The 27,741-nt window shown below is 43.0% G+C and overlaps 1 protein-coding gene across 1 annotated transcript in view; it reads right to left on the minus strand.

Moving 5' to 3' along the window:
- Nucleotides 1-27,741, minus strand: part of NDUFA3 (NADH:ubiquinone oxidoreductase subunit A3) — a 98,337-nt gene that overhangs the window by 24,413 nt on the left and 46,183 nt on the right. The window contains exon 2 of the mRNA XM_069638019.1: nucleotides 13,803-13,877. Within this exon, the coding sequence (XP_069494120.1) occupies nucleotides 13,803-13,877 (75 nt within the window). The remainder of the gene's footprint in view (nucleotides 1-13,802; nucleotides 13,878-27,741) is intronic.

The following is a 27,741-nucleotide window of genomic DNA, read 5'->3' on the forward strand; positions in this document are numbered from 1 at the left end:
GGTTTTTCATTTTAAGTTAATACATCTTCTCTGTTTCAATTATGTCCAGTAGTTAAAGCTCCTATTTCTGCCATCCACACAATCCTTTTTGGAGATTCTCAAACACTTCTTCCCTGCCCAACTCCCAATACTGGGCTTGCCCACCAGACTAGTTAGTGAAAATAAAGGCGTTGAACCTATTATCTTTTGTGCTCCACTAATCGATAGGAATGAGACTCTTTGAACCAATGAGAAACCCTGTTGCATTCTTCTGGGGGATACACAACCCTTCGGTATTCAACAATTCATATCACTAAGTATTCAAAAATATATTTGGAATGGTCCCCACTTCTTGAGTTTGATGACAAATACCCAGCTCTGACCTTTAAGTCCCAGCTGGCCAGACTGTATTTAGGTCGGAACGATAGAGGTAGTGGGGGGTTGGGGAGGTGGGGGAACTAGCAGGGACACTCCGAAGGAAATAGGGGCTGGGAGGGACTGCATACGATGATCTTACCTGAATGTAACCTATCCTTGCTATCACTGTATATATCCTTGCTCATTGCTTCATTAGTTTAATAATAAAATGGTTTAAAAAAATGTATTTGGTAAAAAAGAATTTCATATAGTTCTATGTGAATACAACACCAATTATTTGTTGTTATTCAATTGTATAAATCATAGAGAATAAATGTTCCTACTCAAACCATAATATTGAACACAAAATACAAATTCCATAGCTTTTGTGTATTCAACACATGCATCACATGACCATGTAGATAAATTGACAAAATTCAAAATACGTGCCATCTTCTTTTTGTCTTTCCAACATGTTTTGGATTAAACCTGTATCCTTCAGTCTTTCTACAAGTAGTCGGACAAAAATTAATCCACATCCTATCAACCATAAAGGTTTTTCTCTTCGCAGCTCAATAAAAGTCACTGACCTTCGGGTATCAATCACAACCACCTCCAACGGAACATTCAATCAGCTATGCCATATACTAACACTTTAAAAACGCAAGCTTTAGCATCCACTCATCACCCATGACTGTTTTTCACTAGTGCATAAAGGTCACTAACCTTCCGGTGTCCATCACAAGTAACCATTGCCACCAAGAGTCAGATGAACAAGTTACTTACACCTGGTAACGTTCTTTCGACTGGATTTTCCCTCCCACATATTCCTCATCTTTTGATATCTTCCCTTCCAGCTTCAGCGTTTTTTTGTTTTTGGCGTCGATGCGGTATGACTCGATGTCCCTCGAGGGCTTCCATCTCTGAGTCTACGTCATCGTCAGTATATATAGCAGGCGCATCGGCCATTTACTTGATTTTACGCCTTCAAATACCAGCATCAATACCAAACTTAAGTGCAAGTGTAATGTTGTAACGGTTGGGAGGGGCATTGAGGAATACGTGGGAGGAACAGTCGAAAGAACATTACCAGGGGTAAGTAACTTGTTCTTCGAATGGATTCTGTCCTCCCATGTATTGCTCATCTTTTGATAGACTAGCAAAGCAGTGTTAGGGTTTGGAGGAGGGAGTACGAATTTTCAGACTTCGATTTGTCATGGATTGAATTTAGGACAGCTTTCCCAAATCCTCCTTCCTGAATAGAGGAAGGATCCAGACAGTATTGTTAAGTAAAAGTGTGAATGGTGAACCAAGTGGCTGCCACATAAATGTCTTTTATAGGCACCCATCTTTGCAGAGCAGAAGATGTTGCCATGCCCCTTGTGGAATGAGCTCTCAGGCCTTCTGGGGGATAATTCCCGGCCAATCTAGATCATTATGTAATAGCAAGAATTATCCATCTGGACAAAGTTTGCTTTGTAACTGGAAAAGCCAGTTTGTGTCCAGTGTACCCACTGAAAAGCTGGTCATGTGGGCATATTTTCACCATTGGTGAAACGTAAAAACTCAAAGCCTGTCTGGGATCAAGCCTATACAGCCTTCTGCCTCCTTGCCAGGATGAGGAGGCGGATAGAATGTAGGAACCATGATTTGCTGGGATAAATGAAAATCTGATAGCATTTTTGGGAAAAAAGATTTAACCCCAAGGACTACCTTGCCCGATTTAACCCCAAGGACTACCTTGCCCTTGTAATAAATTGTAAATAGGAGGTTTACTAGATAGGGCCTGCAACTCACTCATCCTTTGGGCTGATGTCACTGCAACTAACAGAATGGTTTTTAAAGTTAGTAGTCTTAGTAGACATGAATGGAATGGCTCAAAGGGAGCACACATCAGAAATTTCAACACAAGATTAAGATCCAAAATCGAACTGAAAAGGTGTAGGAGGGAACAGGTTAGTGATCCCTTTAAGAAATTGAATGATTAACGTCATCTTGAAATGTGCGCTTGAAGATTGAAAGCGCTGCCAAATGTTTTATTGTTCCAATCTGGAGCCCCAGTTTTGCCAAATGTAAATAAAAACATAGCACCATAGGTGTATTGCATTGGAAGGGGTCCACATCTCTTTCCCTACACAAGCTACAGAATGTATTCCAACAGCAGCGGTACAAAGATTTTGTTGCTGGCCTTTTGGCCGAAAACGAAATCTCCATTTCGTCATCCGGGATGTCCCAATCCTTATATCTCAACCTCTCAGAAACCATGCGTGAAGGTTGATTGTCTTGACCTCTGGATGGAGAACCCGACCCTCCTCTAGCGTGACAAAGTCTTCTCTTTGCGGAAGACGCATTTGAGGGCAGATAGACGTGTCCGGGTACCACGCCCTCCTGGCCCAATCTGGGGCAACTAGGGTCATATTTTCCTGAAATTTCTCAACCTCCTGATCACATGAGGTATGATGGGGGCTAGAGGAAACGCGTACAGCAGAGGAAACTCCCAGTCCACTACGAACACATCTCTTAGAGCTCTTCTTGGGGGGGGAAAATTCCCTGGAGCAGTACAGCTCGCACTTCAGGTTGAGACTGGTCGTGAACAGATCCACTTGAGGGGTTCCCCAAAGGGCAGACATCTCTTGAAGGACTTCCTGAGCTAGTTCCCACTCGTGGAAAACTGTGCTCCAACTGCTCAGAGAGTCTGCCGCTGTGTTCTCTTCTCCGCTCAGTGAACTGCTGACAGGGAGATTCCTTCTTGAATTGCCCAGAATCAGAGCTGCATTGCCTCTCTGCACAGTGGTAGTGACCCTACACATCTTTTGTTGAGGTAGCACAGGGTCGTCATTATCAGGACATTTTTTCCCTGTACAGAGGGCAGAAAGGCCTTCAGCGCTAGTCTGATCGCCCTCAGCTCCAAAAGGTTGATGTGTAGTTTGGACTCCGATGGAGACCAACGACCGCTGACTGTCAGATTATTGGAGTGGGCTCCCCACCTACTGTTCTCTCCGGCCATGGTTGCCAAAAAGGTTCTCCCTTCAGAATATTGGCCTCGCAAGCCCACCACAGGAGATCCTGTGTGACCCCGTTGGGACCTGAAGGAGGTCTGCATCCTGCCCAAGAATTGAGACCACTGTGTCCAGACAGCCCATTGGAGGGATATTCTCAGGCGAGCCTGTAGAACCAAGAAAATGCAGGATGCCATGAAGCCGAGCAACCACAAAAAGGTCAAAGGCTGGAAGACGCCGAGCACTCTGGAATTTGGTGACCATTTACAGAATGTGTTGAGCCCTCACCTCGGGTGGCAAGGCTTTTTCCAAGGATGCATCCAGTACTGCTCCAATGAATTGGAGACTTTGAGATGGTATAGTATGGTGTGGGAGTTCTTGTAATTGAGGGAGAAACTCACTCTGGAGAGAGTGGCAGGTGACGCTGAGATGTTCCAGGGCCTGTTTGGGAGAATGTGCCCCGATATGCCAATCGCTGACGCCACCGCCATCAACTTGTTGAAAACCCTCAGGGCGGAGATTATCCCGAATGACAGAACTCGAAAATGGATAACGAGACCCCGCTAATAGCGAACCTCAGCTACTTTCTGTGCTTGTGATGATAGGCACATGGAAGTAAGCATTCTGAAGGCCCAATGACACCATCCATTCCTGGAGCTAGAAGGCCTAAAGGATCTGAGAAAGTGTGGCCATCTTGAACGTGTCCTTCCTGAGGAACTTGTTCAAGCATCTCAAGTCCAAGATGGGTCTCAATCCTCGGTCCTTCTTGGAGAATAGGAAATAGAGAGAGTACCACCCTTTGTTCCTCTCCGTTACAGGTACTGGTTCTATAGCACCTTTCTCTAGCAGGCTCAAAATGTTCTGCACAAGGAACAGATCCAGAACTTTGAATGAGTGGCTCCCCGGAGGATGGTCCAGAGGCCTTTTTAGAAAGGTCAGGCAGCAACCCTGAGCTATGTTTTCCAACGCCCACACATCTGAAGTAATACCCCGCCATTCGTGCAGATGCAGTGAGTGCCACCCAAAGGGGTCTTGTGCGTAAGGCCTCAGTGTTTGAGTCGGTTTATGGTAGAGTAGCCGTTGCTTGGGCAGGCTTTGCACATCTTCTTTGGCCCCTTTGATTAGCCAGTCCTCTCGCTTTTCCAACTGAGTAGTAGAAACGAAAGGACTTAATCCTCCAAGATAATCCACTGGGGCGAGATGGTTGCTGCCGTCTGATGGCAGCGCCAAGGGATTTGGTTGCCGCCTTTTAGGTCTGCAGCTTCTCTAAACTTTCGTCAGCCTTGCTGCCAAACAGCAGAGTGATCAAAGGGCACGTTGAGGAGTCTGGATTGCACAGCCGGTGCAAAACAGGTCTTCCACAACAACGCAAATCTGCATATTACTGTGCTTACCGCCATGGCTCTGCTGATACTATCAACAGTGTCCAGTCCTGATTGTAGAGTCTCACACATACAGTCTTTTACAACATTCAGGAAGCAGCCTCTCTTCCCCTGCAGGAATATGGTCAGCCGCCATAGCTACACAGTCCCACAGGGTGAATGTACATTTTGCTAAGGTGGAAGGGGTGTTTGCAGACTTGAAAGCCATGCTCCCCGCAGAAAATGCCTTCCTAGCCCAAGCATCCAAACACTTATCCCTGTCTGAGGAGATGGTTGGGTAAGCAGCCTGTTTTGAAGTAGCCATCGCTGCCCTACCACCAGGCTCTTTGGTATTGGGTGCTTTGATAGATAGCCAAGGTCGCTACTTGAGGGCCTGTGCTTCTTGGTGAGATTCTTCTACACCGCTGGACTTGATTTGGGAACGTCCCATTTGCCATAACCCTTTTTTTTTAAAGTGCGACATGAAATGGGAGAATGGCATCCTTCTGTGGACCTTTATCAAGAAAGTCAGTTAGCTCGTCTTTCTCAAATGGTGAAGTAAGTCTGCCCCATCCCCAAAAATCTATAACTCTGGTCATAAGGTGTCTATAGGAGGCATCTGTATGGTCTGCTGGCCTGGTTTGCCAAAGTTCCGGTGATGTGTCAACACCACTAGCAGATTGGAGATTCTCCTACAATCTTTTAACCTGGACTCCTCTGAAATTAGGCTTTCTGGGGCACTATGTGCCAAACTCCAACCCAAATGGTCGAGTGTCATGGTCTGATCGCTCATACTCCTCATAAATGGAGGATAAAGACTTGAAAAAAAATCCTCCTTTGGCAAAGGCTTGTAGGATTTTTCAACTTGTTTTTTAAAAATTGACGAAGGTTAGTGGGCAAACGCGCCAATGGCTTCGAGAAGAACGGCATTGCCTGCCTCAACTGTTTCAACGCTAATGGCGTCGACATTATCAACGATTTCTTCATTGATGGAGCCCTTGAAGGGCTTGACCCTTAACTCGATGAAGCGTTTGATGATTTTTCATCATGTTGGGACCTCCGGGGTTTGAGTGGTCTACAGCCTACATCCCGGGCTTGAGGGCGTGCAGGATTTAGCCTCAGCCGTTTCCTCGTCGGCTTTCGACAGCACAACAGGATCATGACCTCTTTCGAGGGGGTCGGGCCTCCTTCTCGAAAACTTTAAGCATTTCCTGCCTGAATTCTTTGCAATCTGCTGGAGTGGAGGATTTGGTTGGGCAGGTTATTCTCTCCGGAGAGGAATCGGATGAAGACGAAGAAGATCAATAGTGCCTTTTCTTCGGAGAGCACGAGGACTTGTGTGCACCACTCCTGGAGCAAGAAAGCTTTTGAGATCTTTTCCTTCGATGAGACACCCCTCAACTCTTATACTACCCCTTATTCGATGGGAATTTAGTAGGGGGCCTGCCTGCCGCTAGTTTCCCTTCACGCTCTTTGAGACCCTTACCAGTCATGGACTGACAGGACTCAATCTGCCATCCTATGCTCCACACCAAGGCATCACAGACTCACGATGCGCATCCGTGAGGGACATTTTGACGCTGCAGTTGTGGCATTTTCTTAACCCGGTCTTCGGGGTTGATGATGTCGAAGACAAGGCCATCGTACTAGAGTATCAAAGTTTTTTCTCACAACAAAAAACAAAGCGTGCCGTATTTCTCGAAGCGTTAGCTATCTCGGAAAAACAGAACTGAAGCCAACATGCGCTACGTGTTCTATATATACACACCAACAACGACCTCAACTCCGAGATGGAAGCCCTCGAGGGACATAGAGTCGACCACATCGATGCACAGCACCCTCTGCCAAAACAAAATTCCGAAGCTGGAAGGAAAGATATCAAAAGATGAGGAGTACTTGGGAGGACAAAATCCATTCGAAACGCCACATATTGACACTTTAAAGCACCTGCAACTAAGTAAAACCTCATTACAATCTTCAAGGCTTACCACGTCCACTGTTGTTCCAAAAGCATCAAATTGGATAAATATCAGAGTCCAAACACACTGCAATTCAGAGCCAACCTATGAACAAGCACCTATTTTAGCATTCCTATAAATAATGCCAGACTTAATCAGAGACCACTAAATAAGACTACCAAAAGAATCATAGTTTACCTGAGCATCAGTACCACAAGTGACGAGGTAGTAGACTGGAGAACCCCACGCTCTGTCTTAAATGAAATTCATAACCGTTACGCTCGCACAAACGTCATCACGTTCGGGTTTGCGTAGCGAAACTGTCGCTCATTTTATGATGGACAAGTCATAATTCTCGACTATAGGTGTACCCTTCAATTCGTCCCCAATTACTACGGTTACCTGTTCAGGGACATAACAAGCAGGGTTGTAAAATTAATCCATCAAGGGATTCTAAAATATAGATTCCATGCAAACATACTATGACAAACGTAATATTCAGATATGCACGGTGAGCTATAAATATTCAGAGGATATCATCATAGTCCATAATAAACGGCATAGCATTGAATTCATTCCCAGTCCGTTATCAGTATCACGTGTATCGGATTGAAATGTGATACATCTATAGGTGGATATTGGGACAATATCAAGTTGAGATTGCAACACATGCCCTTACCAATAGTATATCAATGCTTCTGAATTTGACATTACACAGCCATAAGTCATCTAAAGGTTTATTCGAAGTAAATGTTAGAACCACCTATCTTGTATTTAATGACAATACCAAAATGCTCAAAAGCATGTGAACTCTCAATGCTATCAGATGAACCTCTCCATTTCTCGCAATAGTTAGAGACTAGTATACACATTTTCAAAAGGATTCTCTTATTAAATTCTTTGGTTTTACTGGGACGAGTGTGCATGTTCCAGTAATGTTTCTCCCGTTTACCCACTTCTGTGTTTTTACTGTGATGAGTAGGAGTATGCCAGTAATGATTCCCAGTTCTCTCTCCCTCTTTATTATTACTTGGACAAGTATGTGGAGTCCAATAACGATTCTCACTTCTCGTTTACTACTTGGACGACTAAGTAATGATTCTCACTCCTTTCCACCTCTTTAATATTACTGGGATGATTAGGAAAGTACCAGTAATTATTCTCGCTTCTTGCCTCCTCTTTTGTATTACTGGGACGAGTATGAGAGTACCAGTAATGTTTCTGTTCGTTCTCTTCTGTCCCCTCTTTTGTATAAATGTCCCTGTGGTATCTTCCCACTCTCCATAGGGAATATTGGGTTGCACTCCTCACTGGGACGAGTAAGATTATTATACTTTTTATGTTAGTTATCCCTCCCTGGTCTCCCACCTACCACTCAGACGTGGGGTTATAGTGTCACTGGCACTCTGATCAGGGCAGGATGTTTCCTTCTCTTAGTCAGACTGGCTTCTTCTCTAGTGGCTTCTCTTGCTCTCTGCCTCTGCTGCGTGTCGGGAACCGATCTGTCATCTCAGCGTTCTTCATGGACTGCATAATCCACCGACTGTCGGTCACGACACTAATTACCACTTGGTAGGCAGTCTGCGATTTCCTTTCGTCAGCTCTTGTGCTATGTTCTTCTTGCATTACCTTCATGCTCCAGCTTGTTTCCTAGTTTGAAAGCTGTGCATCTCAGTCTCGTTAAGCACCCAGCTTATTCAAATATCCCAGGCCTCTGCCTCGGACAGGATTTCTTCTCCTCTTTTAGAACACTTAACTGGGCCTTCCCCAGCAAAGCGTCCAGGTCCTTCCTTTCTATTGCCAGAGTACTCGGCATACCTTGGACAATCTTCTTTACAGTATTGCATTAATGTCCTTTCTCATGATAATGGAGTGTTTCTGCACCACAGTAACATACCTCAATTGGATCTTAATCATGACTAAAAGTATTATTGCTGTGGATACGTTGATACAAGGGAAGACTGAGGGAGATTTTGCCAGAGACTGATGCCCAAGCAATAAAGAAATGTCTTCCTGAAGGACCCCAACAATGATTATACCCCTAAACAAAGAAAAGAACTCGCGACGGCTTTAATACATAATGAAGAGGTAGCTGCTATAGTTGGTGATATGGCACAATCTTATTTGGGGGCAGTTACTAAGGAGCAGGCTAAACAAGTAATTAGTAGAGAGGATGGGAATGTTACCTCTACTTAGGAGAGATGCCGAATGAGCTACAAAGAGAGGCCGCACAAGAAATGGGAGGCCTGGATATTAATAGATATATACTTGGGAGAACTTGTGGTACCCCGATAGACCTGCAGGAAGAGAGATTGGTAGCAACTCTGGAATTTAATTTGGATGAGGGGCTTGCTAATCAGGCGGAATTGGATTAAAAAAAAAAGATGCCATTAATGGCTCTTTACTGATTCTAAAAGTGAAGGTGGACTCGCTGAAACAGAGAGAGTTAATCCATAATGCCGAACCGATGGTAATGAATCCCTTAAAGGGAGCAAAGAATTTGTCACTCCGAAGATGAATACCCAAAATAAAAGTGGAAACAACCAACATTATTTAATGCGCACTTCCTGGGGCCACCTCGAGGCTCCAACTTTAGTATGAAGGATCCTTCTAGTAAACAAAAAAGGTACGGTCGAGGAAAAATAAAAAATTAAATGGGATTATACCGACTCATAACCAACATGGGGAAACCTATTACCGGAGTTCAAATCAAGAACTATTTTGAAAAACATACCTGTACTAGTACGGAAATTAAAACTTGCATACCAGCAAGAGGGATTGATAAATGTGACCACTCGGCAACAGCAGATGCTCCTAGAAAAGTGGGGGATAAAGAGGTGGAAGAGAATGCCATTACCGATCTTAGCATTATAGAATTCTGGCAATGGAGGATAATGTGAAAGAATCATCGGCGGGACGCCCTAATAGTGTGATTCAACAGACTTGCGATGCATCACATATTGGTTTTCCCTCAGATTTAACCAATTATATTGATGAATACTCTGAAAAACAAAATTGGCTGAGAGATAAGAGGGCTCTTGCCAACAGTGCCGGAGGAACAGTTGGAAAACTCTCAAATACATCATACACAGAGAGGTAGGCGATAGAATTAGATTGACACAACCTACCGTCTCAGCCTTAAATATGGTCCTTCGCTCTTTTGTTAATCTCTATGATAACATATGGACTGAAGTTAGATCTCACTCAGAATTATTGGTGGAAATATACGTTGGAGGGCATAGATAAACTGTTTGGGATGCATATACAAGCTAAGCCCCTGGGCCCTGGAACAACCAATGATTTAAAACCAGAAATTTCGACCAAGGCAACATTAATGGTGGATAAAACAGAGGGGGAGGTTTTTGGAAAACCCGAAGAGAAAATCACTATAGAGGTTCTACATCTGGATTTGCAGGTAGGGAGTCAGAGTGAATTTAGGGCACTCACAACTGGAGCAGGTAAATAAACAGGGATGCCCCATTATAGTTTTAAGAAAAAGAACATGGAACAGCCTTGCCATCATTGGACGGTTTTCTGGTATTTCTGAACCTGCCCTAGGTGTTTAATCTCTCGGACAGTAATCATGTCTCATTTCAGATTATGAGCTGTCTGCAAGATTAGTGCAATAGCTTCCTCCCTCTTCCCAGGTGTCTGAGCATATCAAGGATGTCTTGTGGCTCTTTTCCATATAGCAACTGAAATGGGGGAGAATCCCAAAGAGACCCAAGGGTTTTTTTGCACAGAAGAGCCCATGGGATCATGGTGTCCCAGTTCTTACCTTCTGCCTCCAAGATTTTTAAAGATTTTGAGTGTCTGGTTAAAGCGCTCGACAAGACCATTGTTCTCGGGGTGATAGACTGGAGGTCTTCATGTGCAGGATCTCCTTTACCTCAGATATGAGGCAGGACATATGAAAGTGCTACCCTGATCTGCTAATGTATAAAATCCTACTCGGGAAAGATTTTTAAAAGATTTTCTGGCTGGCGTTATTCCCCAGAAGGAAAGTCTCTAGATTTCTATTGGCGCAACTGACAATGACCAAAATGCATCTGTTTCCCAATCTAAATGGTTCTAGCAAACGGTAAATCAGGAAGGAGAACCATTTCTTCAGTTTTCTGAGGGGTTTTAATTTTCTTCGGTTTGTCTGCCTCATCAAAACCTTGAGTACCCCTGTCTGTCTTTCTGTTCTTGTACCTCCGGAGGGATGGGTTAACAACACCTTAGCCAAGATTAGTTTTCTCCTTTCAGCATGTAGGGGTTAGACCCATGGTTATGTAGAAAGACTTCACATCCTCCCCTACAGTCGGGAATCAATGAAGCCTGCCATGACATCTAATCCTTTTCACCATGCTAAGCCAGACTTCGAGGCTAGTCTGATTTATATTTCCTTCTTTCACCTGCTGGAATTATTTCCATGGCGCTTTGTAAGTCCAGGCCAATAGATTCTGCAGTGGCTCCTGTGGGTGTGTGCGCTTTGGGGCTTATTTTGGTGAACTGTAGGGTTCCCCGACTTTTATCAGTTGGTTCTGATCCCACTCTTGCCACAATATATGGTGGGTCAGAAGAAGGACAGACCGGTTTCTTCCACTACAGGACTTTTATTCAAAGTAAAAGAAATAACTATCCCTACGCTATGGGTTTTTCAAACCTAACACAAACTAACTAGAGTGCTCGTCAGTCATCAGTGAGTCCAAAAGGAAGAAATGTCCTCTGTCCAAATAGTAACTAACCTGTCCCTACCACTTCTCAAAACAGCTTAAGCACAGGAGATCGACTTCCTTCTCCTGCGTTCGGCTTTTCAGCACACTCAACTATTTTGAACAGTTCATATAGTTCTGAAATGGGGCTGGTCTTCTCGCTCCTGTCATTGCCACTTTATTTTACACTTCTGAAGTTATTCTTCGCTTGCTCTTTTACTTGGTACACTGATGCTTCTTCTATAAATAGTGTTAACGGTTTCCCCTTGCTGGACCAGTCACAAGGATTCTCAAACACTCTAGTTCCTCTTTCTTTCGCTCGATAGTGAGACTCGTATACACATTCCCGAAAGGATTCTGTGTTACTCACTTCTTTGGTTTTACCGGGACGAGAGTGAATGTTCCTCCCGTTTTCCCACTTCTGTAGTTTTACTGGGACGAGAAAGAGCATGCCAGTAATGATTCTCAGTTCTCTCTCCCTCTTCATTATTGCTGGGCTGAATATGTGGGTTCCAGTAAAGATTCTCACTTCCTTCAACTTCTCATTTATTACTGGGACGTATGAGATTACGAGTAATGTTTCCCACTCCTTTTTGTCTCTTTAATATTACTGGCACGAGTATGAAGATACCAGTAATGATTCATACTTCTTGCCTCCTCTTTAGTATTACTGGGATGAGTATGAGAGTACCAGTAAGGTTTCTTTTCGTTCTCCTCTGTTCTCTCTTATCAATGTCCCCATATAACTTCCCACTCTCCTTAGGGAATATTGGGTTTCACTACTCACTGGAGCGAGTAACATTTATTCCACGTTGATCTTCACAAACCCTCAACAGGGGGCTGGGCGAAAGGTCTCAAAACACCCACTGTACAGCCAGTTTGTTAATCCCAATATGCTTCTAGCTCGACTGCCCCAAACCCAGAATTTTCATATTGTGCTTAGATTCCAGGTTTACACAATTCCAGCATACTACCAGGTTAGAAAGTACACAATTGCAGTGTAGTGCTAGTGTGCAAAATGCCAGTATATTTCAATTCTGCGCAATCGTCTCATTTGGTACCTGCTTTCAAAATCTCCATATATTCTGTTATATTGAAAATTAATTAAGTGATTCCCAATTTGACAATCCCAATCGGTTCAGACTTTGCACAATCACAATATTACCAATATTAATTTCACTATACATCCACTTTGACAATCCATCAAGAATGCACTGGAAACACCCAAATAAAACAAGCAGCTGCCGTAGGCAAAACTCTGCTGATGCAGCTCAAACTAACACAAAAAGGAAATACCCCTTAGAACATAAAGGAATGATCACTAGAGATGTGGCTTTGCAACAGAATTGGGGGAAATGAATACCTCCCAAGGTTCGCAAAATCTACTAGCCCACTAGCATTGGCAAGTAGTTTTTATGAAGGTTGAGTACCATTTGCATGATACTCGAACTTGCTGGGGAGTATGGGGATTGTTAGAAATTACTGCAAACACGTTTCACTGTGCATGCATGACAGCATTGCACCAAATATGAAGCGTGCTTGTGGTGACATGCATCATTTTACAAAAAGCACTAATAGATATTTTGCCACGGGTCACTTTGGGGCAAGTGCATTTGTCTTAGGTCGAGTATGTGAACTAAGGAACTCGTCCTGCAGGTCTAGTGGGATTTTTAAGAATTTGCAAGGTCTGCCTACGTTGACATAGGATAGCAACAACTATGCTGTTGGGGTAGGTAAAAAAGGTTGTTTTCTGAACACCATGTCAAGATCCACTTCTCAACATTGTCTTAAAGTCTACAGTGTGCAAACTGACAGCACCTTGTCTTGCCAGCCATGTATACAGGACAGTGCCACAAAACACTTATACGAAAGCAGTGCCAATCTAGCCAGAATAGACCTCCAACTTCTCTCATACAGGTCTCCCTCATGTTGCAATGTTTGAAGATTAACATAAAAGTCTACAGCCAGGAAGGTCACCTTTAACACTGCACAGAGCTTCACAACTGAAGATAGATCATCACCAAGCAACTTGCCATTTATCAAAGCCCAGTAAGTATCATCATAACATTATGTGGTAACTGTATCCTCCCCCTGCATTGGATAATGTTCCTAGAGATCATGTGATGTACTTCTACCTGCAGATTTCACTAGTGGTTACAATGTATCAGCTAATTCAAACAATTAGACAGTACTATGCATATCAGATGCATTTGCCACATCGATCCCAAGAAGCAAAGGGCCATTGTTCAAACCACATTTTTCGTAACAAACACCATAGCTACACCATGACAACACATGTTAAATAATAGGTAAGGAACATACAAACTACCCATACCTCTTACGCATACCCTTTGCTTACTAAAGAGGTTAGAAGTGGATTATAGACCAGCACAAAAAATAAAAAGCAATGAAATAATGGCTCCCTGCACCTCCTTCCAGGGCTCGACTTACCACAGACGCCGATAACTGCGGATACAGTAAGGACTGGCTCTTTCGCCCAAGCATTTTTAAGGAAGGCACCAATCTCTGCAAAAAGGATGAGATAACACAAAGATAATTAGTCTACTAAGTACACACCACTTTCTCTTGGTTTCGCTGCATCCAGTCATTCGCGCAGGTTTTTTCTTTTTCACCGTTAGTCTAGGCTCTGACATGGCCTTAAAGATAGAGATTCTCTCTATAACATGAATAACTGAATATAATGGCGTTAGTGTCCCTTAATGCAACCATATCAATTAATGCTCCATATATTAGCGTTGGAGCTTACTTCCTGAAGAAATCGAAGGTTGGATATATTTTTGAATCACCGACTAATCAGGTAGTCTAGGTCCACCGGAGGTTAGCCGTCGAAACTAATAGACCCCAAATGTCTCGAAATAGTAAGTTTGCAGTATTGTAGCGAGGCAGCAATATGTGAAAAATGGTCTCTAGGAACGTCCATTATTGTATGCTAGTTGGCAAATGCGATGTAGGTGAGGCCCTGTGTTCTATACAGGCTACCAGAAGAATTACGTGTTAAACCAATGTATTTTGGGTTTTACTGGCTTTATGTATTATTGTTAGTAAGGATTGTTAAATGATCCGGCACCAATAAGCACTTTGTCAAACTGTTATGGTATTTATGAAAACATTAAATTGTATAATATAGTGAAACATTTGCACTTTACCTGTATTGTCTAATCATATGGTATTTATGCTTTTCATTAATTAAAAATGAATTTTTGATATAAAGGCAGTCCTTTCTGCAGTTAATGCATGTCCCTATGAAACAAGAATTCATTTGATGAATGTGTTTATATAGATGGATTTTTTTTTAAACAAGTTTTGATTCTCGCGTTTACACAAAGAAAATTGTCTTTATATATAATTACACTCCATAATCTGAACAATGAAAGGAAGCCCACACACAGGATTGCTTTTCGGGATAACAATTTTCCTTCACATTTCCAGAAAAAGATTCAATACAGAAAGGTCTCACTTGCAAACATTTTCCCTTTCCAGTTTTGTCAAGGAAATAGTCAAACTAGTATGTTTGCTCTCTTGCACATATTCCTTTATTTCTGTTTTAAAGCTCCTCCTGAAACTGTAGACAAAATGTGTTTTGCTTTTTAAACCTCCCCCAGCTTTGCTAGAAGTGATGGATATTTTTCAGAGAATTAAATATAAATCAGTGAGCAGTTAAATTGCAATGTATCTTCTTAGAGTGAGATTAGTTCTGTATGCTCTACAGCCAGGCTATATTGGCTGCATGTCTGTGGAGCCCTAGGGGAAACGTTAGGGAATGGAAAAGTCCTCTGTTACTTGGATTACATTCACTGTATGTTAAAGTTGGCCATTTTTCAAGAGGAAAGCACCCTCCTTAAAAATAGGAAAGCTGTACACTAATACAGGAAAATCAAGCTATGAATTTTAGGCTAATCTGTAAACATGACAGATTATATTAGGTTTGCTTTCACAGGTTCACTGTTACGAGTCTCTTTTAATGCAAAGTATAAGGGGACTGCAATAACTGAAAACTTTAATACTTCTCCATTGCCCTTATATAATCAACTTCAGTATACACTAAATGGGGCGCTACTTTGTTGACACAGAAATTGTTGACACAGAACATTTTCTCAGAGAAATTAAGATACATTGAAAAACAGCTTGAAAAAAAAATAGAAGAAAAGAACACATTGTAAATTGAAATATGAATATGTTATGTTATAGAAACTTGATAAAACGCATGTACGCCCAAGGGCATCTTGGCGCTGTTGAGAGAATAAAGAACAATTTACCATTACAGAGTCAGAGCCATACTGAAACAGAGTGGTTTTCAGTAATCTGCGGAAGGTGAGATGATTCGCAGTACCCCGAAGGGCAAGAGGAAGGTTATTCCAGGCTTTTGCAGCCACCACAGAAAAGACTCGCTCTCCCTTACGTGAGACGGTAGCGAGGAACTGCTAAAAGAAACGCAGAATGGGATCTTAACAACCGGGTCGGAACATAGTGGGTAAGTTTGGCTGGAAGGTACTCCGCTCCCACGCCATAAAAAGGCACGGTGCACCATACACAGATTTAAAGAAGATCCGGTTAGCAACGGTGAGCCAGTGAAGTTTTTTTTAGCAGAGGGGACATGCGAGATCCAAAAGGGGGGCGAAATATGGAGCCAGCAGCCACATTCTGCAATAGTTGGAGCCTGTAATCAGATAGCACGCTTGTGTCTAATAAAGGGAGTTACAGTAATCGAGGGTGCTTTAAAAACAGAGCCGCCACCACCCGAGTCTGACACTCAACGGGAACGTAGGGCAGGACTTTCTGCAAGATGCAGAGTTTAAAGTGACCGGCCCTGCATACGGCGGCCACCTGGTCATCAAGGGTCAGAGAGGCAGAGTTTTACTCCCAGGTTCCTGACCCATTGAATAGGCATGGGGACACGGCCCAAGCTAGTCGGCCAGAATTCCGAGGTCCACAACAGTTGGGGAGATGTAGTACCCACGACCAGGACCTCGGTCTTGCTGTCGAATAAACATGTGTATACCATTGTGGCTAAATTGTTCAGTGCAAGAACACATGTTGGTAATTCCAAGTGGAAGGTATATTGTTGAATACAATGTACCAACATTAAAAAAAAAATAAAAAAAAAAAAAAAAAGCGTGTGGTGTATGAACAAAACATTTCCTTGAAAACCCTTAAAAGGGTCAGTAAGACACTACCCTTTTGCATTTAATTGCCCTAGTACCAATACAAAACAATGAAATCAGCCTTTAAAAAAAGAATTTCAAATCTTTCCCCCACCATAAAGAATAAAAAGTAATGCAGCAGTCAGTTCCTGTCAATCAGCAAATTACAAGTGTGCAAAAACTGCAATTATTTTTCATATTTCAGCCCATTACATAGAAGACATTTTCACAGAACAGCATGCAATCGCTGTATACTAAAAAGAAATTGTGTAGAGACTTGTGCACCCCTACCCAAATTAGAGAATGCTTGACCCAGTGTATACCTGAATAACAATGTAAACCTCCAAAATGAATTAATCTAAATAGTTGAACCCAATCAAGTAACGAAGCAATCAAGGTAGCCTTAAATCTTTGTCAGCCACTAGGCATTAACAATGCATCATTGTGTGGCTCCAATAATCTAGGCTAATCTAGTTTATGGTTAAAGTCCAGTTAATGGTTAAAGATCTTTGTACAGCTGCAGTTTACACTTCTTTTTAAACAATACCAAAAGCCACAATCTGGGCGATTCAGACAAATTGCATGTCCATCCAGTATGTTGTACTCGCCAGATCCTCCGACCACATGCAAAAAGAATGAAGCCACAATCAAACGACAGCGTGGGGATTTGGACTCCCCATTTGTAAACCCTGTGTGCAGAATTTTAGGGTGACTTGTATGCTTTCATGAGGCACTTGCCATATATAATCTTGAAGCGTTGTTACAAGAAACGGTAAAAGTTTACTGGCATACACTACTGCATTCCGGATCTGTTCAAAGGGACCCTGGTTCCTATCCAATGCCTACTGTACACGTGAAGACAAACCTATAGTATAGATGATCGATTCCTGATTTAGAGTCCTGTCTACCGCCCAGAAAAAACATACAGGAATGTACCCACAAGTATTAATTCAGAAAAGTTTTATTATCTGGTTGCATAAATTGCACATGTGCAAAATCTGACTGACCGGTAATGAAGGAGCGGCAATGTAACTTACAGGTTTGCAGATGTAAAACAGGAGTGCCCAAAGAAAAGGAAAGCAAATGAAGGAATCGCCCTTGAACAAAATGAAACCTAGATAAAACTACTGATTCACAGAAAAGTGGTCAATTAATTTCTCTGTCGGCAATTCTCATGTTTTACACAAATGCATTTGCAAAAACAGGACATTCCAATGAAAAACTGCTGCAGTGAAGCCAGAATGCCTTTTACCTCCAACCAATAAGGAACAACCTCACTGCCATTCAGGGTGAGGACGCCCCTCACATTCAGCCCAAAGCAAACCACTGTCTTCTAGTGTTAACTCCATCTCTCTACTGCCTTCAACACTTGACCACAAATCAGTTCTCAACAGCCTCAGAGTCCATCTGGGCTTTTACAAAAAAATGTCCTGTTACGGTTCACCTTCTACATCAATGAGACACACCAGGTTGTCCAGATGGGCACCAGCAAGTCAAGGCATCAACCCGTAATATTTGGAATCCTAAAGGGCTTCATACTTTTATTTCTCATTTTTGAACTCAACCTGAAAGTACTGAACAAACTCTTGGCCAAACTCGATACTAGGAAATAAATATGCCAATGACAACCAACACTAATGTGTTGATAACTCATCTACTGAAACATTAGCATCATCATAAAGTTGAACCCTTGCAAAGAATTCACCCCATCTTTAGGGGCTCCAAAAGCACAACCAAATCCAATATGGATAGAAACCAAGCAGTGCTCCTGCTTTCTGAGCTTCCTCAGTGCAAAATCACTTGGAATAATGACCAGAGACTTCTGGACTACTCGCCAATAAAAACAAATAAAAAAAAACAAAAAACCAAAAAACAAAAAAAAAACAGCTTAGTAGACAAGCATTTGCATGGAGGTGTCAGCTTTAGTGACGAAAAAGATGGGGTTGGTCTTGCGCATCATCTGTAAGTAGCAATAGATTAAGGAATTCCATAATGCCACTGTACGGTGCATGGTGTGCAGGATTGGGGTCATAAAGAGCCTCCAACAAAGCTGTAATCTTTTTTTTTTTAAACATTTTTTATTTTATAACACCACCCCAAACATTGCAATAATTAGGACTTCCATGTTCAAGTATAACATAAGATTACAAGATACGTTCTTCAGTCCCACTCCCTCCCGCCCCCTTAACTTGAGCCACTGGGTCTGTGTCATCAGCCTGCAGTTCTTCTGGCGGGTCCATTGACATCACCTTATCCGTGTCATCCTCACTGTGATCGGACGGGGGGGTGGGGGGCCCACCATGGTGGTCATCAGTTATGATATGATATGGCATTTGTAACGCGCCTATACACAAGTGTTTGCCTCCATTCGATTAGGGGTCCTACCTCCTCCTCTCATCCTCCTCCTCGGCTGACCTCTTCAAACCAAGCTGCCGTTTCTGCCTCTGCCCATTTCATGAGGTCCACCCACCACAACAAGTCTATTCGGCTGCCTTCCAGCACATTGCAATCCTCAGTTTTTGCCAGGATGTATGCCAGGTCTTTCATCTTGCTAATGTGCTTCAGATTACGTGGCCTAGGGAAACCCCCTAGCATGCATGCCCAGGCCGACTCCACCTTCAGCGTAATGCCTTTTCCTGCCAATCGTATCGTTAGTTCTGACCAAAATCTTCCTACCTCCGGGCAAGCCCAGAACATGTGCAACATCCCAACTTCCTCCTCTCCGCACCTGGGGCATCTCTGAATCGACTGGCCACCAAACCTGGCGATCTTACTGGGGGTCAGATATACTCTGTGTGTGACATATAATTGGATCTGTTGGAGCCTCGCGTTCCGGGACACTTTATATCTTTGGGCTCTATCCCACAGCCCATCCGACCTGGGCTCTCCCACCTCTTCCTCCCAGAGTTGTCTCAATTGGAACAGTTCCTTCCCCACTTTGGACCCCAGTAGCTCATATATGCGGGATATCTCATTCCCACCCTCCGAGATGTCATATCATCTCCATGGTGGCATCCGGTTGTTCTGCAAGCACCACCGCCGGCCATTTTTCTCACACTCGTTTTTCAATCTTTAATTGTGGGTGGATTTTAAATTTCTAAAAGGTCTCATTTGAAAGAAATGTTCAGCCCTAAAATATGCTCCCAACAACATTTACTCTAAAGTCAATTGTTTCTCAAACATTTCCATATTTCTATTCTGAAACCTCATTTATACTTTTGAATCAGATTTTCAAACATTAAATTGAAATATGGAATTTGAGCAATTGCTACTATTTTAAATTGTGAAATAGGATTATATTCTATGACTGAACTGTTGAAATGTCCAATTTGAGATAATTATATAGTGTTTGCTAGGTCAGGAATTGTGAACACCACATTTTGTGAAATCATCTTCACGGTCAGTCTGTTAAATTCGTTAAATTGTGAGAATCATTGTCACAATTCAGTTTCCTCCACAATCCCACATGTTTGTGCAGGGTAAATTGTTTGCAAAACACCGACACAGTGCACAGTATCCATTCTTCATAGACAAACTGCAGAATGGAGTTTGCAGCATGTGACATGCCACAGAGAACGGGGCTATTTCTCAGCCCTCTAGGTTCCATCCAGGTCCAACGAGAGATGGAATTGTAGACCTATTTATTGTCTTGGTTACAAATCATGACCTGATCTATAGTTCAGTATTCAATGCAGCTACAACAGCACTCCTTGTATGCAATAACCATTCCCCAGCTTGTCAGTTTCTTTAAAAACCTAGTCCATCATAATTAGGAAGTTTAACTAGTTATGTGCTGATAAATATTCGACAAGTGAATGCTTCTAGAATGTTGCAAAATTTGGACTCGCTGCTTGTTAGTGATATTTGATGCTTGGCGGTAAGAAATGGTGTCCTCTGTTTACATATAGTATTGAGATGGCAAGTGACATTATGGCTGGCTAGTAGTTTGCAACTTGAATTGTTGCACCCTGCTTCCAGTTTATCCTGATCGGTGTTCTGGTGTTCCCAGTGAATTAAGTGCAAAAAGGGGGTGTTCAGGTGCTCTAGTGAATTAAGGAGTGCAACAGAGCGAAGGCATGAAACACAGGTAATGCAGCAGCAGGACTCAAGGAGCCCAGCGACAGGAAAATCTCTGCAATTGAAACTGCATTACGCAGTGGACACAGATAGTTTTTAATACATTCTTATAGAAAGAAAACCTGTGCCCCGTACTAATAAACTGTTGTGTAGCACTCATTCTGTGGTAATGATGGCATGAAGAATTATGTTCGTGTCTGCCTCTTCTTGTGTATTAAGACAGTGCAAAGAAAAGCATGAGATTGCCACTTCTATACGCCATCACAAAGTCCATTTTGGTGATTTGTACATGTGAAGGCATTTTTGGGATAATTAAGCAGTTAATCTTTGTTACCAATATGTGAACTAAGCTTCTTTAGGATAAGGTTGGTTTGTGCAGCCAATTCTTTAGTGAGTTGGCACAAGTCCCTGCAGCCTCTTGTTTCGTCATACTTTTTATTTGACAGATACAAAAAAATGCAAAGTGTATTTCATTATACTCCCAATACTTCTATTGAATTTGTTGTTTGCCTGGTTGAAGCATTCACCAACAATGTCCTAAATTAGCATGGTATAATAAAGAGTATAGAACTCTGAAATCCACCCTTTCAAAATTAGCAAAGAGCACTAATCAAAATCATCAAGAGCTTGGCCAAGGAAGCATGGAAGATAAAACGTTAGCAGGAACTAGGAGGCAGCCAGAAAACCCAATACATGTGATTTCTGGAAAATAGTTAGAGTACCTGTCCCTTAAGAGCGGAATCCTCCGAGTTTCCCTCCACCTTCGCTTGGACCAAAAGGAGATGATTCTGTGCCAATAAATGACAATGGCTGTGACCAGCTATATGTATTAAATAACGATTTGGCTCTGAGTTTCAGGTGGATGAATTACGAGAAGCTTTGTTTTCAATTGCTCCTAGCAAGTCTCCTGACCCGGACCACGTGGTGATAGAAGGAGCATCTAATATGGGTTCCAACATTCACAGTTAGAAGGAATCTATAATCCCAATATTTAAAAAGGTCAAAGAACTGATCCTGCATGCGATCGGCCAATAGCACCGATTTATGTGACAGTAAAATGTCTCGGCAGGGCATTATATTCCAGCATAATCAAGTGGGCCAGAGAAAATCATATGATTTCAAGGCAGGGGTTGGCAAATATGTGAAAGGATATGGAAGTCGTGTTTACTTTGGATTTATGGATCTCTCCCAAGCTTTTGATAGGGTAAATCGGGAAAAACAGTAGCATTTCTTACATTCTATGGGTCTTCCAGGAACCCATTTTGAAACACTAATACCTTTGAATACAGGTTTGAAAGCAGCGGTTAGACTGAACAACGCAGGAAAGCTAACCCCTTTGTTTGACAACCTATGTGGGGTCCGACAAGTTTGCGTTTTTTTTTTTGCGTTTTTGGTCCGTTTGTTTAGTTTGTACGTTTTGTCATACGCCGACAATGCAGTCTTGTTGGCACGTACTCTTTTAGCCCTATAGAATTTGGGTTGTGCCTATGCAAATTAGAGAGATTTGGCAATACATATAAAAAAATCCAAAGTTATTCAAGTGGGCACATATTCTAAGAGTCTACCTCTCATTCGTGTACCGGGGCATAAAACTGGATTGGGTGGCTAAATTCACGTAGTTAGGAGTGACTTTCAACAATAGGGCAAATTGGTTAGAGCAGCTTGCTGAAACCACACAAAAATGTTCTCAGGCCTGTGGTGCATCATATAGATTCACCCAAGAGATGGGTGGCTATTTATCGAGCAAAGTCAGTAGCGGCATGTACTTATGATGCAGAAGTGTGGGGCTGGTGCCCTGCTAAATCAATTTAATGGCAAAGACGACAATTTCTTGCAGAGCATTCTAGGGGCTGTTAAAGGATAGTTCCGGGACTTTTTTTTTTTATTGTCCCTACGGTTCGGCCATGTGTTTTTAAGCATAAATCGGTAGATCGTAGAAAACTTTCCTATGGACCTTACCCGACTTTTCGTCCATTAACGCACTCGAAATCAGCCGCCATTTTCTAATAATCCTATCATTTCCCCCCATCGCCCTGGCTCACCTGCTTTTGCGGCACTAAATCAAATCCCCCGCCCCTGAGCCTGACATCAGCAGACGCGCACCGCCCATTTCCCAACGCCAAAGCACGTTTCGTGTCAACAATCGCTGCGCCTCAGCTAATGAAGTGTCGCCATGGAAATGGCAGGACGCCTCTTTCCTCTATAAGTATAAACACACCGTTTCACAACACACAGCAGCAGATTTTCGATTCCATTACTCTCTCTGTGTTACTTTGAGTATTCTGTGACTCGTTTCTGTGCTCTGGTCAGCTACCTTCGCCGCTTCTAGGCCTTGTGAACACCTGTACCATCTCTGTAAATTATTTTACTTTCTTTACCACACAATGGCTACAATAATGCCGTATATGTACGAGCCCGAGTACACCGAGGAAGAACTACTGGAAAGGCAAGCACGCGAAAACGATGGGGATTCGGACGGCAGTTGGGAGGACCAGTCAACGGATGAAGAGCCTGGACCATGTCGCATGGACGGCGTCTCCACCTGGTGCACGTGCAATCGGTGCAAGCTAATGCCAACTGAGGAGAACTGCTGCTGCCGTGAAAATTCCGGGTGCTTCGCCTACATTTCGGAAGGCGAGCCAAGTCCGCAATGCATCACCGAGCTGCCAGAGTTCAGGGAAGCCTGCCTCTCACGGACCGTGTTGAGGATGATGATGGTGCTTATGCACGAACTTCGCAGCACTGTTCGTCCGCGTAATCCGAGTAACGAGTAAGTATACTCTGGTTGTGATGTCAGTGATGCCACTACTATTTCATGGTCGTCTCCCACATATAAAATTATATCTACATATCATTTGAATGCATGTAAATTGGTTCCATATTGTGCATTTTCTAGATAGAATTTTTTTCAAAGCAGAATGACATTTTTTACCTGAATCGACAGTGATAAGAAAGTTTTGTCATTTTAATACAGTTTGCATCTTTCATTTTCACAGGTGGTACAGGCTGGTGGCCTATCGTTGCTTCACTTGGTGGCTTCACGGGAGGCTCGGACACCGCGTTCGGAGAGTAATACCTGCCTGTGCGGTACTTGCCATTAGACAACATTTCCCCAGCGTCAGTGGACAATACCGCGGATTTTCCCTGGATGTGCTGCAACCGGAACTTTACAATGTGTAATGTTTATTATTTATGTTCAATTGAAATTAAGATCTAAAATAAAACCCAACATATATTTTAACAATGGTTGTTTTGATTTTTTAAATGAATCTAGTGTGTCTCCATTGAATAGTCTTCCTGTGCCTTGTCACACCACATGTCTCCGGCCAGCATCCTCCCTCACGCTGGCCACCCACCTTCAATCCACATAACCGTTGAACCCATATGCAGCAGACATACATATGTTATTTTGCGGGTTGGCATCAAGCCTCCCGGCCTTGCCTCCTCCCCCAAAAATACTTACCACACCACTTTGTTCAAGCGTTGGCAATAAAAGGAAGGCCGTTGGATTTTATTGATACAAAACATGGTTACAGGTAAATAATCCATATGGTTGATCATAATAAATCATCCTTTTGGGCACCGGGTACAGAGATGACCCCCTCTGGCCCGTGCCGCCTTGCCACCACAGGCCAGCCTGCTGCTGACTAACTGCCTAGGCATCCAGGGTCTCCAGGGTGAACTGCACCCATATATTCTCCTGGGAGGGTGAGGTATTTATAAACTCACCCCCCTGCCTTCCATGTACTAGATCCTGCAGCCTGCCTCTTACATGCAGTTAGATGGCCTCTCCTTGGTGAGGCCCTGCGGCAAACGAGTCTTGTTTGCACGACCACCGCCCCAATCCACCCCCCCGCCCTATCAAAGGCAGTTCGCACCGGGGTACTTGTGCTGGCAAGTGGAGCTGTCAGGGAGCGATAAAGGCCAAGAGGTGCCAAAGACCATGTACACTTCAAAGTGGTCTATAGAGCATGGGTTGTTGTTCCCATGTCTACCTCCAGACCCCGTGTCTCCTGCCAAGCACCCCCCTCACGCTGGACGGCCCCCTGCAATCCACATAAGTGTGTCTCCATTCACGAGTCTTCCTGTGTCTTGTCTGCACGACCACCGCCCCAATCCACCCGCCCCGCCCTATCAAAGGCAGTTCGCACCGGGGTACTTGTGCTGGCAAGTGGAGCTGTCAGGGAGCGATAAAGGCCAAGAGGTGCCAAAGACCATGTACACTTCAAAGTGGTCTATAGAGCATGGGTTGTTGTTCCCATGTCTACCTCCAGACCCCGTGTCTCCTGCCAAGCATCCCCCCTCACGCTGGACGGCCCCCTGCAAACCGCATAATGCCACGACATATACACGTCATTCATTCACAAACACACCCCTGTTTCGAATTCTTTATAACCCACTTCATATTCTAATGAGAACTTCTTTGCGCTTTGCTATTCAACCCGTGAAGGTGCTGGTTATCTGCTCTTCGTCTCTGTGAACTTCCGTGACCACTTCGAGGAAACTCGTCAGTTTGCAACCTGTGAACTGCTCCCTGTTCTACGACAAGAAACTACTCTGATCCCTGCATCCAACTGTTTGTTCGTCAAGGTAAGGCCATGTACCATAATCATTTTGCGTCCAATTTCTTTTCGTTCAAGACAGTACATGCAAGGAACTAGTCACATGTTCTGAGTTTAGTCAAATTATCTTTCTATTTTTTTAAAGTTATTCAAATACTTATCCGCATGTGAATAACGTGTATAGTTCCAAGAACCAAAACGAACCTTGCATTGAACCTTTTATGTGTCATTTAATTTTTTAACACATTGGTATTCATAGTGAATTGTTGATCTTTACTTTTCAGAACTTTCCACAATGCCTGCCTGTTCCATTGGCGGTTGCCCTTCGAAGACCCATAATAAATCTGAAGGTACTATAATGCATGTTTTCCCTAAGACAATAGATCAGATAAGAGAATGGGTCCGATATTGCGGATATCCACCGTCTGAGCTTGAAAGTAGAGTCCTAGAAGTCTTTGCGGACAAGAGGGGTGATCGATACCGCATCTGCAGCAGGCACTTTAGCTCAGACATGTACTCCACATCATTGCTAATAAAGAACAACACACCGCGAGCAAGGCGAAAATTGCTCTCAACCGCTATTCCCACTCTATTCGTCCACATCCCTCCACTGGTGAGTCAAGTTTACGTATTTATCTCTCAGCCTTGCGGTAGTGTGTAGCATTAGCTAACAATAATTTCCCCATTTATGTATCCACTCAATATGAAGGCGGAAGATTCTCCATCCGTGTCGTTATTGCAGTCATCAGCCACTTCAAGCGCCTATCGGGTAATCTTACTTAGCTATTCTGCCACTGACTTGTTTTAGGCATGTAAATCAATAGTTTTAATTTATCGTGTGATTATTTTACCTAATGGTACACCCTTGTACTCTTCCTCTAGTCTTTGTTTTCAGTTATAATTATTGTTATCCAAAATAATGCAAGTACTGTCTTTCAGGGAGATGCTGAGGAGTCCAACGTATTCACGACAACCGTTGATGTCACTCAGATGCTCGAGGTACGTTTACGGACAGTTCCATCGATGGAGATCATCAGATCTTACATTCTTGTAGCGTGATTGTTACACAATGTTTCTTTCGTTTTTAGCCATTGATATGTCCTTCTGTCGTCGCCCTCCTATGTGTCTTCTTTTTTCAATATTGTGTTCATTACTAATGAAAGTCCTATGTTTCAGGGAGTCGATGGAGCATTAGTCCAAGAAGAAGGGGGAGCATGCAGTTACGGGTCGGCGCAACAGCTTGCAGAAGTGTGCACCGCAGTTACATCGTCCCTTGATGTTCTTATGCATTTCGAGGTATGGATACTGACAGTTCGATCAAGCGAAATCATATGACGTGATTACATCCGCTATACTTCCTTCTTTATTAACGCAAGTACTATGTTTCAGGGAGATGACGGAGCTTCTTCTACAAGAACATCACCCCTAGTAGTTGATGCAGATATCTGGGTGGTGACACTTCCAACGATCGAGCAAATCGAATCATATTTAGATATCCATTATTTATTTTAGACAACTGATTATTTGTGCAGGTCTATTTAGATGAGCCGTTGACGCCTGCACAAAGTGTATGTTCTTTTTAACAAAATAGAAAACCATACTAATGCAATTACTGTGTTTCAGGGAGTTACTGAAGCATCATCTTCAATAATATCATCAATGGAAGTCTATGAGGAGCCCGAGGTATGGATCTTGACAGTTCCATCTAACTAGATCAACAATGCGCGAATAATTGTCGTTTGAATGTTCTACACAAAGCGTTCATTCGTGTTTTGCTATTGAGATATACGTGGGTATTGGTCCCCAAGTACATTTTGTGTTTTTAATATTATTATACATACTAATGAAAGTTCTATGTTTCAGGGAGTCGATGGAGCGTCAGTGCGTGATGGATGTGCTTATCAAAATATAGTCGTTGCAGCGCAAGAGGAAGTGGAGACATGCACACACGAGTCGGAGCAACAGCGTCCCGATGTTGAAGTTCGAGGCAAGAAAGTTTCAAAGAAAAGAAAGCAAAAGAAGGTTAGTGTCCTGGTCACTATATTATGTTGTTTTTCACTGTTAATAGTTCAATACTGTAAATTGTGTTTAAACTGAACATCCCTTTTCCAATCTGTCCTCTAGTTGCGAGTGGGTGTACGAACTAGATCTACACAGACAGTGAAGCGAACGAGAGATGTTGCTTGTCAAACCTTTTGGCAGGGACTTGAGACTGGAGATGCATCGTGCCAATGGGAAGAATATGAAGTGATTGACAACGGAGCTATACCACATCCAGCCATTGATAGTGAATGTCCTCCTAGTAGTTCGGATGCAGTCGGAGATCAATTCACAGAATCCACACCCGCAAAAACTAAGACCGCGAGAAAGTTGAAGAAATTGTTTTATTCACCCATCGCCGGAGAAGGAACAGATGTTGCAATGGAAGAGAATGAAGTGGACGACAATGAAACACCATCAATATCACTGAACATAGCGGAAGACGATATCAGAGATTCTACCTTTCATGTGAGTGACATGTCCTCAACGTTACAGGCCGAACCAGCTGGGATGCAGAGTGACAGTATAAGGAAAGAGGCCAAATTCATT

Source organism: Ambystoma mexicanum, chromosome 1q, assembly GCF_040938575.1.
Source record: "Ambystoma mexicanum isolate Mex_15411 chromosome 1q, UKY_AmexF1_1, whole genome shotgun sequence".
NCBI classification, from domain to species: domain Eukaryota; kingdom Metazoa; phylum Chordata; class Amphibia; order Caudata; family Ambystomatidae; genus Ambystoma; species Ambystoma mexicanum.